Consider the following 17,068-nt stretch of genomic DNA (forward strand, 5'->3'; position numbering starts at 1 on the left):
ATGGCGCCGGGCTGGCTGTCCGCCCGCGGCACCGTCTGCGCGGGCTGCCCGGAGGCCGTGCCCCCCGCGGAGGTGGTGGGGAGCGGGTTGCAGCCGGTGATGGTGACCGCTCAGGTGCGCGCCCGCCTGCCCGCCCGCACCTCGCCGCTCCCGGGCGGCCGGTAACGAGCCGGCACGGGGAGCTGCTGGGAGGAGTTAGCGTTGGTGGTTATAGCGGAGCCGGAATAACCTTGTTGAACTCTTTAGCTTGTTTTCAGAGACTCGCTCTAAGCCTTCCGTGTACAAGGAAGCGGCATGTCTCCGCTGTCGTTAGCGTTTATAACTCCCCCGGTCTCCCCTCCAGCCGCCCCCGCCTCAGGTGCGCGAGGGTCACGAGCCGGCGCGAGCGGCCCTGAGGGGAGGCGGGAGCAGGTGCTGATCCTCCTTTCTTTTAACCTCTTTTCCTTTTAACCTCTTTTCCAGGTGCGTTTCTGTGACGGTTTTAATAAAAAACAGCCAGGTAGCGCTTTCCGCCCTTCCCCTCTTGTTTTTCCCCGCTGTGTCGCTCCCCGGGGCACCTGAGGTGAAGATAAGGGAGGGCGGGGGTTATGGAGTTTTCCCAGAGCTTTGGGGTTTGTTGGTGGGTTTGGAAAGTGAGTTTAGTGCCGCATAATGAAGTGGTGAGACAGAAGAAAATCCACATAGAAATAGAAAAACTGGGGGAAAAAAAATCTCTCAGAATACTTCAGGGGAATGCCCCCATCAGCACACGGGTGTAAGCTATTATTGAGGTAATAGGCACTTAACTACTCACCTACTGCAAATGAGAAATAATCCAAAAGCTATTGATGTTTGTAATTGCAATAGAATGAAAAACAAAATTATGAGGGAGGTTGTTGGTCCTTTTTAGTACTAGTGTAGCACCTATAAAGTGTTGGCTCAGGTATGTGTCCAAATCAGAATTCCTGACCTGCAGGTACTCTAATAAGGAATGATCTCACCTCCTCCTGCATGATGTAAAACCAAATCTCTGTCCCTGTCTGTTGTTCCCAGGAAAATACTTTGCTTATAAATCATCTTTATTGTTTTTCAGGAGTTTCTAGGCTGCGGCAAAATGCAGATGACTTGACAGTGAAAGTTTTTGTTGCCTCTGAAAGTAACACTTTATGAGCTACAGTTTTATCAGTGCTGCCTGCTGCTATTTTAGCACGTTTTCCATCTTATGTGGAGCTGCAGGTAAATCACACTCCGAGCTAGAGAAAAAAATTAAGAGGCAAGTTGTTATAACATGAAATTTTGTTCTCCTATTTTTGTCAAAATACTTTTTTCTTATTTAGCATTGAATGTTGCAGTAAATTGCAGAGGAGGTAAGTAATTGTCCAAATACTGAAAATACATCCTGTTTAGAACCATGATAAAAAAGAGGAAATTATTCTATACTTAAGGGTCTGATATTTTTTTCTACTCCATCCTTATACAGATTCATAACCAATGGAAAGAAAGTGTTGAAACAACTTAAATAAAGTTATATATGGGAGTATTAATAAGGTACTGGTCTTTATTTTACTCTCAGTTAAATTCTGAATGTTTGCTTTAACTGCTGTGAAAACCAAAAAGGTGAGTGTTGTAACTGAGAGCCCTGGAAGAAAGGATAGTTCTGATGCTGTGCATTTACATTATGGGCTGTAATATTTAGTTGGGGTTGTCTTGGTTCATGGCTGCTTTGGTGAACTGTCCATGGGAAAGGTCAGGTCATACAAGAATAGAATGGTCTGGGTTAAAAGGGGACTTAAAGCCGTGGTTAAGGACACCTTCCACTATCCTGGGTGCTCCTGGCCTTGGACACTGCCAGGGCTTGAAAACTCCACAAGGGTGAAAGAGGATGGAACAAGCAGAATGTGTGCTGGAAGGTGAGATAAATCCCCTGGACTTGTCTGCAAGGATGTGGAGCTGTCGCATTCAATACAGCAGTGGTGACACTCAGGTGTTAGGGCAAGGTCTGGCAAACAGGAACACATCCAGCACAGTCTCGTGTTTAATTGAAAAACCTCCATTTAATGCAACCTGGGTTTTGATTTAACAAGCAAGCCAATGTTACAGACATTTAAATGGACGTTGTGCCAGAAGGACAAATGGGATGGCATTAAGGCATGAGCTCCAAAGCAGGTGGTGCAATAATTTGCTGAATTGAGTGTAAAATGAAGCATAACTTACTGTGTGACCTCTTTATAATGAGGGTCTGAGGTGTTAACAAACCAAGAAAAGTTGTTTTTAATTGGAACAGGTACTTATGCTTAGCAGCTTCATATTTAACATCTTGTGCTTTTAAATAATAGATTGAAGTCAAAGTTCAGCTGAAGTTTAATAGACTTTTTTTTTTTTTGATGTGTTTGTGTTCTCTCCCGTAGGAACAATGGCCATCTAGGTAAAGATGGACTATTTTATCAAAAAACACCTTTTGTATCCCCTGTCTGTATTTAAAGAATGTCTGTTTAGTATTGGATTTGAGAGGCGAATACTACAGGGAATTTTTTCAGCATGACTTATCAAACTTTATGGCTTCACAGGAAGAAATAGAAGCTTCATTTTCAGTACTTCTTTAGGATGCTGTTTATTTGATGAAACTATTATGCCATAAAAAGTGAAAGATTTGTGGAAGGATGATGGTCCCTGGCAATGTTTATCCACAGAAATCACTTCCTTTCCTGGAATCAGAAGTGCTCTTATACAGAGCATGAAACACAAAGAGCAGAAAAGCCAGGAGTTAAACCAAAGCACAGTGTTAAAGGCACTGTTGGGAGAACATGGGAAGGGAATGTTACTGTGGGCCTGAGGGATCCTGAGTCCTTTTCCAATGTCCTTTTTCTCTGTTTGTTCCACACAAATCACCACCACACAGGCATTCTTCAGGAGGAAGAATATACAAGTGATGTGTCAGGTTGGCTCTCAGAATTCCCTCATTTCAGACAGGAAGAGGTTGTTGGATAGTGGGAATATATTCTTGGAGTTTGGAGAATGTATTCTAAGTCTGGTGTACAAACCCTCATGCTTCTTGATCAGCTAACGCAAACTCTTCTCCCAAGGTGATTTGCATCTCACTGCAAGTTCCCATTATTCTTTCAGAGTAGAAATGTGGAGCTCATTAGGCAAATGTGGATATGTTCATTTGTTTAAGAAAGACAAGTCAAGAATTGCGTGTGAGGTTCAGTGAAGATGGTTTTGTGATACGAGTATTTTGTAATAGAAGGGTATTGGCTTTGTGCAGGGGTCTGCAGCCCTGTGCTGCCTGTACTGGAAATGCCTGATGTAGATCCATTTTCAAAAATAATCAAAGTTTCTGGTCCAGGTTTTTTTTTTTACCAGGATGACTACTGCAAGCAGCCAGTTAGGGGTTTAAATTATGCTGTCTTTGTAAACTGATATTGTAAATATCTTATAATGAGGTGCTTTCCCATTCCTAGTCTAAGCTATCTGTAACTAAGGGTACATTTGTATTTTTCTTTATTTTCTCCCACTGATCAATATTTAGAAGTTAATAACTCAGATTCACTGTGATGCTACACTGTGTGTCAGCAGGAGCAGTTTGTGCCAGAGGCCCTTCTTGCTGAAGTATTTCTGGATGGTGGGACTGAGGAGGGCAGTTCTGCCAAGGTCTTGGCACCTCTCAGGGTTCTCATAAGTATTGAGATGATTCAGATAAATGTCAGAAAGGATTTGCTGGCTGCTGGAATTAGACAATTGTGTGGTGCAGAGTTTTCTTTTGATATCAGCATGGTGTTAAAGGGGCTCACCGCCTTGCAAACTGGAACCACCAGTCAATCAGCTGAATTGAAACAGTGTGATGGTTTTCTATTTACACACAGTGAAAAACAGGAAACTTGGGGAGCTTGGGGAAGAGACCCACTGGGTGTAAAGGATGGCATTTGATTTATTATTATTTTAATTGCTTAACAGTGCTAAGGGAGAGTATAATTAAAGTCCCTGGAGAAGTCTTCAAAGGAAGAAAGATAAATATTGAAAAATGTTATTTATAGCCTTTAGTGTTCCATCCATGTAAACAGACATTTAAATACAGGGGCCAATCACATCTGCTGAAATTTCCCCTTCACAGAAGCAATGCTGCAGAGTCAAACACAGAAATGGTGGAATGCCAGGACTTTGTGGTGCCTCCATCCAAGTGCACATCCTGATCTGTGTTCCCATGCTGGCAGAGCATGACACATGGATGGGCTCCTGTCAGGCTGGCCTGGAGTTCTCAATTGACCTTTGAAAAGTGCCAGCATGTGCAGGAATGCAATCCCTTCACCTCTAGCAGGTGCTTCCCAATAGGGAAAGGCTCTCACTTTACCTTTTGACATGTTAAGAAGTTAGCTGGAAAGTTCTGTGGGTTTCTCTTTTTCATTGGCTCAGAGCCAGCCCAGAAGGGTAGATTGGGCCCTGGAAATGTTCCTCAAAGACTCTTGGTACGCTCATTGGGCCAAGGGCCAAAAAGCCCACCTAAGCTATTAGGTACAAAAGAGAGAGAACAAAGGAACTCCATGCTTTTTGCTTCTTGCTTTTTGAGGTGCTGTAGCAGACAAAGAGCCTGTCTCTTTGCTGTGATCGGCTTTGTTATTTTGCATTTTGTATTATTTTCCATTTTTATTAAAACCCTTTTGATTTTTCAAGGCACCCGTGATCAGCTGTCTCACTTATTACTATTATTATTATTATTATTACTATTATTTTTATTATTATTATTAGCCACATCCCTGCAAGGCTGGACTCTCAGGAGTGTGGGTTAAACCCATAAGCATGAAGTGCTCCATTTGGATTTTGGTTTGGGATGATGTTTTCTGGCTCATGGCATAGCTGCGGTCTGATACAGCGTCTAAGGCCTGCAAGAGGCAGGGTAAGGATTTTCTTTGAGCTGCTTGCCATTTTCCCCTCTCTCTGGCTTTGCAGCCTCCTGAGCTGATACTCCGACTGCAGTTAATCACTCTGATGGAGTTTACTAAAAACTAACCTGATTAGTCTAAAAGAGTTTAATATTTTTTTCCTTAGGTTATTTTGAGAAACAGCTGTGCCATTGCACTTAGGTTGAAGGGGATGTTAGTATCCATATTGGGGGTTAGTTATGCACAGCAACAGATGAGGGGGATGACTTCTCACTTGACTTAATTGTAGTCAGAGAAGATAATCTGATCCACCCTGTAGGCTTAGAGATCATTATCTAGTGGATGAAAGAGATTCTCTCCTAAATATTAACATATGCTTGGGATCCATTTAAAGCACATCTTATGAATAAAATTCAGGTTAAATATCATGAAAAAGAAAAACAGTTTTATTGACAAGACTGGTATTAAACATGCCAGAGGAGGTGCTTTGTATCCCATTCCAATTCTAAAAGCATCTAAAATTGGCCCACTTAAAGTGATTCCTTTATCAGCTGTGGTTGTTCTGAGTGCAGTCAGTGGTTTCAGTGGTTCCTCTGGGCAGTTTGTCAGGGCAGGGTGGTGTTTCCTGACTGCCTGGAGCTTGCTTAGAATCTGCAAGATGATCATTTGAGTATGTTGAATGTGAGCCTGGTAAAGAACTGTGTTTCATTTCAACTTTGTCATAAATTAGAGGGGAAATCTGAAGCAATGCATTTCTAATACACAAATATAATGGATAGAAGGGAAATCTGAAGCAATGCATTTCTAATACGCAAGTATGATGGATGGTGTGTTGTGTGTTATAGCTGTACTGGCCATTCCTCCTTGATTTGAAAACTGATCAGAGGAAAAAAAATCTGAAAACTTGAAGAAGTTTTCTTTCTCTCCATTTCTGTGCCACTGCTAAGCCTCACAAAAGCCCTCTCCTGGTTTCCATAGAAATGGCCCTTCTGCTGATTTGAGGTAAAGGTTCACTTCCCTTTTTTCTTGTATTTCTGAAGTCTGAGTTTCCTGAGAGATTATTTTATCTTCTATATCCTTCATGTATAGAAGGACAACCCAGGTAGAGGGGCTGGTGCAACTCGGGAAACTTCCTCTCCCAAGGAAAAAAACCTGGATTTATTTGACTGAAGAGCAGAGAAGAAAGGCATGTGTGTGTCACATGTGCATGTCTGTGAATCTGAACAGAGCCAGCTCTGTGTGTGCATGTTCCACAATGTGCTCTGGCTCCTAAAATGTCCATGTGATCCCACCGGGAAATCAACGAGCGGATTTAGGAGATGCTGAGTTAAAACCATGCAGATGTAGTCTCAATTTCCCATGGGGATGAGTTTTATAACTATTTATATACACAAGATTTTCTCTTTACAGTTTGTTTGCATTAGAATACACCCATTTCTTTTGAACCATATGATAGGAGATGACTAGAAAATCTATAAGGGAACCACCCACAAAATGTTTACAGTAAGGTCTTAATCTGTGTTACAGGATTTCTTCCTAGTTTAGTTTGAGACATTTATATCTACAAAGATATAATTCAGAATTTAGTTCTGATGAGTGTTATTCTTGTAACTTCCAACAGAATTGCTTTCATGGAGTTACTCTAAAAGAGTTATTTTAAAATAAATGGGGAATAGTGAGGCATATCCTCAAATTTGGTATCTGGTGTTTTGAATCCAGATGATGAGAGCTTTGACAAGTTCTGTCCAGGGTGTTCAGTGCGTTATCAATGCTCATTGACACAGAGGAAAGCAGAATTTATTCTGCTCTTTCTGAGAGCAGGAGTTGGATGTTGCTGAAATAAGTGACGTGTGATTTTCATAATGCTGTTTTCTGTTTGTGTTCTGCTTTTTTCCTTTTTTATTACCTTTGCTCCCCTTGACATTTTCAGGAATATTAAATTTTCCCAAGAGAACTGTTCACTTGTATACTAGCAAAAAGGTCATATTATGAAATTCCAAAGAATAGTACTACTGAAGGGCTTGGGGGATTTTTTTTTTTAGTGCTTTGGGTTTTCTTTCTATTTTTTCCAGACTCATCACTTGTCTTTCAGATACCACTGCTACCTTCTCACCTGCCAACTTGGAGCAGTAATTAAAGCCAACCCCACTGTGATCATGTCCTTAATTTGTCCTCTTTCAGGGGTGCCCATGAAATGAACATTTCTTTTGTGATTGCTCAGCTGCAGGTGACAGCTTCAAAATACCCTCTCAGCTACTTTGGGAGAGTTGTTGCCTTCATCCCCAGAGAAGTGTCAGGGATAAAATCAGTGGCCTGAGACCGCTCCTGTTTCACTTCAAATGTTTAAAGACGTCAAGAAAATTCTTTATTTGTTTTTTGGTGGTTTGCTTGTAGTAACACTTCTGTTTCCATTCCATTTGTGCTCGGATTTTTGAACAATAATATGTGCAGTGCTAGAAGATTGAGGTAATACTTATCTTCCAAATTATCTGGCATTTCCTAATGTATGTGAGAAAATGCTGCATTTCTTACAGTTGAACAAATCTTGGCAGGTTTGGTATATTTTGTATCTGTAACTATTGCTTGAATACAATTCCATAGGGCAGAGGTGATATGTGTTATTTAATTAAATGCAATATGCTGGTATAGCAAAAATATTGTGTTCCTTGAGCATTTAGAAGTGTTTTAAATGGTTTTGCTGTTTTCAAAAAGTAGCATTCTTTTCAGTCCATGTAAGTGTAAATATTTATTAACATCTACGGTTTCCTCTAATTATATAAATGGAACAAACCAAACACACCCAGATTCTTATATTTTCTGCAATAGGTCTCTATTTTATAATCAGTTCTCTTAGTTTTCTGTGTATATATATGATCAGACTAGAACTACCTGTACTGAATCTTCAGCTGTATCATTCCTTGTGTCAGTGTCTGAAGCAAATTACCTGCTGGCAAAGATACCAAGAGATGAATCTTAGCAGCACAAAGTCCCTGAGATTTTTGCAATAATTAAAGTATTTTGGTTATAGGCTCAGATTTCCTGCTTAGAAATCAGCACTCTGAAGGCAGAGAAATGAAAATGGTCCTTTGCAAAGTTGAGTTTTCAAGGTGGGGGGGTGGCAGTAGTGGAGAAATCCATTCTTCCTTTTTCCCTGTTGTGTTTTTTTCCCCCCTCTGTTCATTCTGAAACTATGACTTGATGAATGTCATTAGGCTGTAATCCATTTATTCCATGTGGTGGTGGGAACAGAGAATTTGACAGTTCATTTGGGCTGAGTGAACCGGAGTCACTCTGAGTTGAGCCCCCGCTGCCGTCAAACTGCGAGATTTTCTTCTTGATCATTTTTCTCTCTTTCGCTCGGCGATTCTGGAACCAGATTTTCACCTGGGGCATTATAAATGATACCTGATTAATTCACCTTTTATGGTAATGATAACAATGGAAATATAGGTAAATTCAAAACTACTATTTAAAAACCCAAAATTCAAAGCAAACAAACAAAAAGCCATGAGGAAAAAAAGCCCCAAAGCTAAAACCAAACAAAAAAACCCTTCACAAACCAAAATACTGAATTTCTGCAGTGAAAAGTTTTTGCATTATTCTGTATTAATTTTTGGCATAATAATCAATGGGAAATTGATTTTTTCTTTCTTGATTTCCTTTTTTCTTGGGCCTGGAGTAAAGTGCACACACTGTGTTATATTTAGGAGCACAGAAATCAATGAACTCATTGAGACTCAAAGGCCACAGAGTTCATCCTTTCAGATTTGCCAGTGTCATAATTTAGGAAGATGCAATTATGGATTAATTGTGAAGATTTATTATCTATGTTACAGATTAATTCAAAGCCAAGTAGTGAGGGTTCTTTTTCTTCATTTGTGTTCTGAGTGATTTTTGTGTGTGCATATATTCTTATGTATTTAAAAGTTTTGATGGTTTTTATTACTGGAATGTATATTTAAACATGTATTTTACAGATAAATGTGTACTGTTATATGTATAAATTACTTACAGACAGTCAATTTCCCAGGCTCATTGTGCAGGGGAAAGACTTACCTGTTTAAAATCTACTTTAAGTATCTCTGTTTTCCTTCCTTATGTGAAAATGTGAATGTGGAGGAACTTCTGTTTGTGTTTTTCTTCTTGCTGTGCTCTTAATTCACAGTATTTGTTACAGCCTTTGAGGTGTGTTCAATACAATATAGAAAGTTGTACCCTGGCTTTGTATTAAAAACCTCAGTGGTTTATATTTATTTTTTATATACCTTGCTGGTATTGGCATGAAGAAGCATTTAGCTTTGTCTGTCCTGTGGAAATGCAGATCAATGATGTATTTTTGTCTACATTATACTTGAAGGAACTCTACCAGTTAGAAATGGGGCGGCATTAGGAGCAGCAGCTCTGTAAAAGGAGACTGCTGATTTTCTGCGGGATCACTGGTGACTCCAGGTATGTCTGTGTTCTAAATCAGCCAGCTTGCACAACATTCAGGTGGAGGTTGCAAATCTCTCATAATTGCAGTTCTCTGAAAATTTTCCAGTGCAGCTCTATCCTACTGTGTGACAAACTTTAGTCCATCCATGATAAACTTAGGTTTTTTTGTTCCTGCCTGGGAGCACTCACAGTCTGGGCAGTGCACTCTCTGCTAGTTGGGTCTGGGACTGAACATCACTGCACTAAAAGATGTTTATAAAATTCCAGTGCTTTATCCTAAAATACCACTGATAGTCTCTGCATTCCTATGCTTCCAGCCTCCATTGGTCCCTCTCTATTCCATGCTCTTCCACAGACTGAGTGCAGAATCAGAGGCCACTAAAAGAGGAACATTTTAAGAGATCTTAGTGTGTATATTTAGAAAGAACAAAAGCCTGTAAAATTCTGAAAAGAAAGATCTGTAGTTTATATTTACCTCGGGGCAATAATCTGGTTTTTAAATGAGATGACTAATTCAGTATCACCAAATCTGCCCTTCTCCTCCAGCTGTAGCAGAACCATTGCAGTTCTGGAGGCTTGGATCCAGCAGTTACCATATCCACACACTGCAGGGCTGTGCTTGGGAAAGGTGCTCTCCAACACAGGGGTTTTAGGGAATTCTTCCTGAATTCCTCTAGTGTCTGTATGAACACAGCTAAGGTGGCTGTGCCCTGCTCAGGAGCCTGGCTTTACCCAGGACAGAGATTAAAGATGTACTAAATATGAGTGAAGGCAGAGCTGCTCTCCAAGGGAGCAAGGATCCAAGTATGCACTTGAACATTCCCTGGATGGAGAGTCTTGGCTGCACATGTGGGTGGCCAAAAGAGATCCTGGCTTGAAAATCCAAGGCTGTAAAATCCCCCTGGATATGCTGAAATCTGACAGAGGAAGAATGCGGCCCGTGGAAACTGCGGCCATATATTTGTAACAAAAAGCCCCATAGATATCTTGTTGGATTGAGTTTTAACTTTCCTGTCTTCCAGCTGAAATATATCAAATGCTTTGGATTTTTTGCTGGCCATTTTTTTTTGGTGTGATTTCAAGAAAAAATGAAATTATGAATGTTGTAACCATTGGGACCATAGCTAAGATCCTGTTAAGCTGAAGTGTTGAAATTCCAAGCTAGAAAGTAAGAATAACTACTTTTTAAAGTATAAGTTAATTCCCAGTGTTGAGTTCCATCTAACTGGAGGGTTGTGTCAAACGAGCCTGTCAATAACTGTGGGGTTGTGTAGTGGCTTCTCTGTGTGTCAGATGCAGAGGCAGGAGGTGCTGCTGCTGTGTCCCCTGGCAGGGGCATTGCCTGGGCACTGTGGGCACACCTGGGGGCAGCTCTCTGTACCTGTCTTTCGGAGAGTCCCAGGTTTGCTGCCAGCTCTGACTTCCTCCTGATTGTGATGTATCTGTTGCAGTGAAATTCCTTCTCTAATTCCAGTCTCTGGTGATCTGTGTAAACAACCCGGTACTTCTCTTTTGTTCTTGTTTTACCTGGTGAGGAAAGAAAGGAAGAATATTCATATATTGAGTTGGATTTTCCATAGCAGCTTGCAAACATCTCAGGCATTTCACAGACATTATTTAAACTACAGAATATTTGTATGGGATTGTTTGCTGTGGTACAGAGGAGGAATAGAGGTGCAGGGTGAAGTAAGAGTATTGGCTACCAGAACTGTCTTTCCCTCTTTATTTCCCTCTCTCTAAACATACATTTATTTAAATGTGAAGCTCTTAAGTGATAAACATCCTGAAGCATCTTAAATAATTGATAGCTGTACATAATTGGTGCTGGCTATATTAATCTCAAAGGGGTTTCATTTCAGTGCTCAGTGAAGTGACTTCTGTGTCTAAGAGATCATAAATACCCAGGAATTCAAGACTGAGCTTCAGTCACAATTTGTGCAGTTGTACCGTGGCCTAATTCTTTATCTGAGTTTCTAAAGATTGTTCCTCTAGGACAAAGATATGTCCTCTTAGAAAAGCTTTACCTATCTTGTGAGGCCATAGGATAAATTTGAAGTTCAATAATAATTTCATTTTCATTTATTTTTCAAAAAGCTCCAGTCTTGCAAGGTGCTGAGTGCAATTAGGATATTCCTGAGGGTACTCTGTGCTGGGCTTCCCTTTAGAGTTGGAGGTACTTGGCAATTTGTAAGATGAGGCAATAAAATCTTGTAAAAGGCTTTCAGGATCATCCTCTCTCTAATGTATAAAAGAAATATTCTTAGATATATTGGATAAATACTGTTAGGAGAAGCATAACTAAATGTTTAGAATGTATTTCTCCTTTAGTATAATTTTTAAGCAATTCTTCATGTAATAATAATCCAGAGAGATCAGATTGCGATTTATTTGCTCTCCTTTGCACTTTCAACAGCCAACGAGATAGTTTTCCTTTTTGCTTCTGATCTTCCCAGGTTTTTTTTGATGTGAGTTTTCTGGGACAAACTGTAGGACAAAGACTCCTTTAAAGTGGTTCCCTAAAATCCATTGAGGTGTTAAGATGAAGCACACGCCACACAAAGGAGCGACAAGGAGATCTTATCAAGAACCCCTTTCACATTCAGAAACACAAGCCAATTGGTTTGGAATTTACAAGCCCTAAACAAATGTCAGACGCTTTCATCTTAGCAGAGGAAAAAGGGACAGAAATAGATGAAGGAATATTTTTGTCCTCAGTTCTCTTTAATTTTGGACCGACACCGAGGACAGACTGGGATATTTTTATCTGAAGGTAGACATAGCTGAAATATGCATAATAAGGGATATTTTCCCAAATCCTATGCCACTTCGACTTCCAGCATAGAAGATTTTCCTGCTTAAATTTGCAGGAATAAATCATCCAACTAAGTTTACTTTTTTCATGGTACAAATCGTTGGCTTTGAAATATTTGCCCTCAGTGATAGTTCTAATGCTAACAACAGTATAGATATTCAGGTTCCTTGTAAACTGAGGGCTTAGAGGGAATCTTTGAAAACAAGTTAAAATTCAACAAGGTTATTCCGGCCTCACTATAATCAGCAAATATAACCATGATTTGAGGGGGTGGAGAAAAGGAGTAGTTTTCCCCATTCCCCTTGGTCATAAAATTCACAGAGTATTTCTTCTGAAGACAATAAAGCTGGGAGAAGGCCTCTTTATTTGCTGTGAAAATCATCACCCTTTCCGGCAATATAACTCCTGAAGAAAAGAGGGAGAAGGAAGAGACAAGACTGCATATCAAAGCAAAGTGAAGTGTTAAAAGGGTCTGTTGCCTCAATATGACAGATAGGCCTCAAAACCTCAGACAATGTAGGCCAGTAGAAAATAGATGTCACAACTAATTTACAAAGAAAAATAAATTAGCATTAAAGCAGGGGCCTGGCCTTTTTTCCTGCTTTTCTGTTTCGCTTTCTGGCCGTGTTTCTGCTGTTCTGTAATCTGAATTACTTGTACATCGCTGCTTGTTTAAACAAAGACATAAAATGTGTTGGCTATAGTTTAAAAAAAATCCTGTGGCTGAGCTTGTAACGTATGAAAATCATTCTGATCTTTTGTTTAGTCCTGTTAAAGCCCCTTCCCTTTCTGGGAAGGGTCACTCCCAAATGAAGTTTCATATGAAGTTTTAAAACCTTTTCCTAGGCCCTTTAGGTACATTTTTGGTAAGTTTTACACTTGGAAGGTTCTCTTGCTCTCAGAAAATACACATTTTACCCTGTTGATTACACAGGGTTTAGAAAACAATTGGAAGTTCTGCTCTAGCATAACTGAAGTCTATGGCAGATTTTATCACAGATTTTCAGTAAAACCAGGATCAGACTGTCAGGAATTCTTTAGATCTTCTTTTCCTCACTTGGAGGGCCTGACTGAGAAGATCTCTTTATCAAGCCTACTTTCCATGTTTTGTTTTTAAAAATTTCTTATTGCCTTATGTATTTGCAATATCTGTGTGTTTGAAGTCAAACAAAGGTTGCTTCTGAATATACAGTTATGGTCTTTTAGTCAGAGGATGTATCATTTCAAATCACCTTTTATCTGTTGAAAGGACAGAGTGCTTCTGTCTTTGTGATCTTGTTTCATCCTGAAGATTGACTTGATCAGGTAAATTTTCATTTCACTTTACCTGCAGTTGAATTTTTTTTTTTTTTTGTATCAAATGATAAATAAGAATATTGAATCAGAATGTAGTGTCTTTAACAGAGTCTAAACAGAGAAGAAACAATTCCCACTGACACCCCTCACTCAAAACAATTCCTGCTGCCTTTAGGGCAGTATTTCAGGAGGTTCCCTCATCAATGAGATGTGTTGTGGTTTCCGTTACCCCATTCTGCTCACGTACATTGATGTGCGTACACAACGGTGAAGTTAAGGACATACACACATTTATGCATAGAAATGTATTTGTAGAGTTTAGGGCTGTCATTCTGAGATTTTAAGGCAATGAACTTTATTAAACAGTGATAACATTGAAGGAGAGGAACCAGTAGCTACTTTGATAACCCAAATAATACTATGGGAATAAGGAAAAAAAGAGGGGTTATAATGGCATCACGTCAGCTTTCTTCTAGAGAAAACGTTGATAAGGTGCTACAGAGCAGTTACATACATAATGTTAGCCTTGTAATTTATTTGAATTTTCTTCCATTTATCACAATTTTTTCTGCATCAGGATAAAAAATTTCTGTTTTTTTTAAAAACACCAATGAAAAGCCAAATCTCTTTGGTACTTTTCTTGTCTTGCACAAATGCTACATTTGTGCTTTACTCTCACCATCTCTTTTTTTAAGGTGGGTTGATGCCTTGAGCTCACTTCTGTGAAGTCCTTGGCTGTTTTTAACACTTCAAAGGATTGGGCTCTAGGAATGCACAGCCTCAGGTCATGCTATTGATGGGCTCTGTTCCACCTGTCCCGAATGGTTCATAAAGTATTTCAGAATGTGTGTAAATCCTGTGTAAGCACTTTTTAGACTAGAGACGAATTTAGGCCCAAAACTGTGTCTCTGAATTGCAAATATATTTTATAAATTTGGACAAGTGCATGAGAAAGCTTTCAGGGTCTTCCAAGACTATTCAATAAGCGTAAAGCAAGGATTTAGATTTTCAAGCGTGTTAAATTTTACGAATGTTATTCTTCAAGAATGCCACACGTTGAAAATTCAATACCAACATGACACAGCCAGGGCTGCCTCATTGACATTCTGTAGTCTCAGCTGAATTTGATCTACACTCAGTCTTGCATCACTTCTACACCTGGCAGTCTCCAATGATGTTAATGAAGTTACTGGGATTTACATGAGTATACAGAAGGGGGGGAAGCAGACTGAGTGTGCCTGGCTTTGAAGGCCTTTGTAGAGGCTCCGAGTGCCCGGAGAGCGCTGTGATATCCTAAATGTTCACCAGGCCATTTATATTTAGTAACAGAGGCAAAACAATGTGTGCCTGCTTTGTAATTAACAAACAATTACCAGGCTAATTTTGCTCCTGAGTAATAACCATTTGAAGGAGGATTCTGTCTGAAGCAGCAGTGCAGATTTTCTGTGCCTTCTAAGATTGCTCCAATTGTACTTGCTCTGCTTTCTCTCGAGCGTTTCTTTGATGCTCCCTAACACACACTTACTACTTTTAACCTTAACAACAGATTTAGCAAACCTTGCTACACCCAGTTCCCACCTTGGGGGATATACATGGAAAGGTTCATCTGGCAGGCAGCTTGTGGCAAGAGCAGGCGCATCAGTGAGTGGCACTTGCAGGAAAGAGGTTTCTAATTGTGTAATTGTAGAAGCTGAAAAATTCTGGTATGTAAGGAAAGTAAAACTGATGTGAAATTAAATTAAAAGGAAGCTTAACCAAGGAATTATGTGATCTGCAAACAAAATAGTCTGTGCTGATTGTTTGAGTCAGATTCCTTCTCAAGGAATATTTGTGCTCATCTAATAAATCTGGGCAGAAAAACGTGAGACACAGGAAAATTGCAGAAAATTGCATAATCACTGCAGTCAGATCAGAGCACATAGTTTTCTTTATAATTATTGAGAAGTCTGTAAGGATTAAAAAGATCAGCCTGCGTCTATATTGACATCTCCCCTGCAGCACAAAATAACTATGTAATAGTTCTATCTGTAACTGTTAAATGTTGCTGCATTGCTCTGTAACACTTTCACGATTATCATGTTTATCCCACAAAAGGCTTTACAGAATGTTCCAACAGGGATTCCTGGAGCTGAGTCCCAGCCATGTCTGACCACATCAGCCATTCCACTACAGCAACCACATAAAGCCTTCATGGGAGAAAGTGGAACTAGCATAAATTTAGTTAAAACTGCATTAAACAGCAGTAGGTTAAATAAATGTCATAAATGACCCATCAACCTATGTGCTTCAAGTAAAGTTAATTATTTCTAAGCTCAGTGATAGCAAAAGATGCTGTCTGAGGTTGGAAGTTGAATTTGCACTCACCAGCAGTGTTGGTTGGCACCGTTTTCCTCATCCACTCATAAGAGCTGTGCCTTTGGCTGTTGGGGGAGATCTGCTGGGCATGGATTGTATCTACAGGAGGTAAGGGCGCAGCAGCGGCAGCGGGGTGCAGGGAGCTGTAGTCAGCAGAGCTGTAGGAGCCCTGGCCAGGGGACGAGCCGTTGATGTGGGCAGCGGGCGCGGCGCTGGAAGGGCCTGGGCCGTAGGCGCTCCAGTCCTCGCGCTGGGCGCCGTAGTGGGAGCCCCAGGCCGGCGCCGCCTGCCCGTGGCTGTCCAGGCCTGGCACCGGGTGGTATCCCAGGTACTCGGGGTAGGCTGGAGCAGACACGAAGTTCTGCACGGGCAGGTTGTTGTTGGCCCTGGCAGATCCTGGGTACATGCTGGGCTCCTTCTCCAACAGCGAGCTCACGTACATGGCTGTCCCAGACTGTAAACGCGGCGTCACAACATCTTGTTCCTCAGTGGCTTCTTTTACTGCTCAAAAATATTTGTGTTTTCTCTAATAATGCCACTCTGCTTGGAATCTTCTACTTCATCCTCTTATTATCAACTGTGTTACCAGGTGCTGGTGGTAATGGTTTACCAAGATTTTGTCTGACGTCAGCCCAACTGCCTGCCTCATAATTACATTTACATTCAAATGAAGGGCTGACCAACCCCACCTTGCTGCTGGTTCTGGTGCTTTCTCTTTCAGAGAACTTTTATCTATCCCATTACCATGCCCTGATATTCAACAGTGATCCCAGTTCTGTAAGATGATGCAACAGTTGCTTGGATTTGTAACTTGACTAGTTAAGTAAATAGAGCTTTTTAAAAGAAATTAGAGTGGTAACTGTAATAGCAATGTTTAACATTCCTGTCTGAAACCTTCATTTTGTCAGGTATTATCAATCAACAAATAAATTTGTTACTCTCTTCATTCCTCATATAACTTCAAAAATCTCCTTTTTAGTCTTTAACGGATACAGTCAATTTGAATAATTGTAATTCAATAACTTCAAAACAGAGAGCACCTTGTAAAGAGCACATCTTGAGTATAACTGTCTCAAAAATGTTCCTCTCATTGTTGATGTTTGTAGGAGGTTTTCCAGAATGGGAGAGTTTAAAGCTCTGACTGTAAGACACATGTTCACACTCTCGCCATACAGAGTGATTTAAGAGATCCCTTCATCTGGTGGCTGTTGCAAACTGATAAATTTTAAAAAGCAGACAATAAATCTTCCTAACAAAGATGGTGCCAGAAGTACAAAGAAAATGTCTGTAAAAAGTAGTGCAAAAAGTCTTTGAT

The 17,068-nt window shown here is 40.3% G+C and overlaps 1 protein-coding gene across 1 annotated transcript; it reads right to left on the bottom strand.

Moving 5' to 3' along the window:
• Positions 1-7,854: 7,854 nt before the first annotated feature.
• LOC136300277 (homeobox protein CDX-4-like) lies at positions 7,855-16,195 on the bottom strand. Its single transcript, XM_066202553.1, has 3 exons — positions 15,763-16,195; positions 10,672-10,817; positions 7,855-8,240 (listed from the first exon to the last, which is right to left on the bottom strand). The coding sequence occupies exons 1-3, from the start codon at positions 16,193-16,195 to the stop codon at positions 8,034-8,036; spliced, it is 786 nt and encodes a 261-aa protein (XP_066058650.1). The 3' UTR covers positions 7,855-8,033.
• Between the last annotated feature and the right edge of the window lie 873 nt (positions 16,196-17,068).

This window comes from Chamaea fasciata, unplaced genomic scaffold (assembly GCF_029207755.1).
Source record: "Chamaea fasciata isolate MVZ Bird 193981 ecotype frontalis unplaced genomic scaffold, bChaFas1.0.hap1 SCAF_22, whole genome shotgun sequence".
NCBI classification, from domain to species: domain Eukaryota; kingdom Metazoa; phylum Chordata; class Aves; order Passeriformes; family Sylviidae; genus Chamaea; species Chamaea fasciata.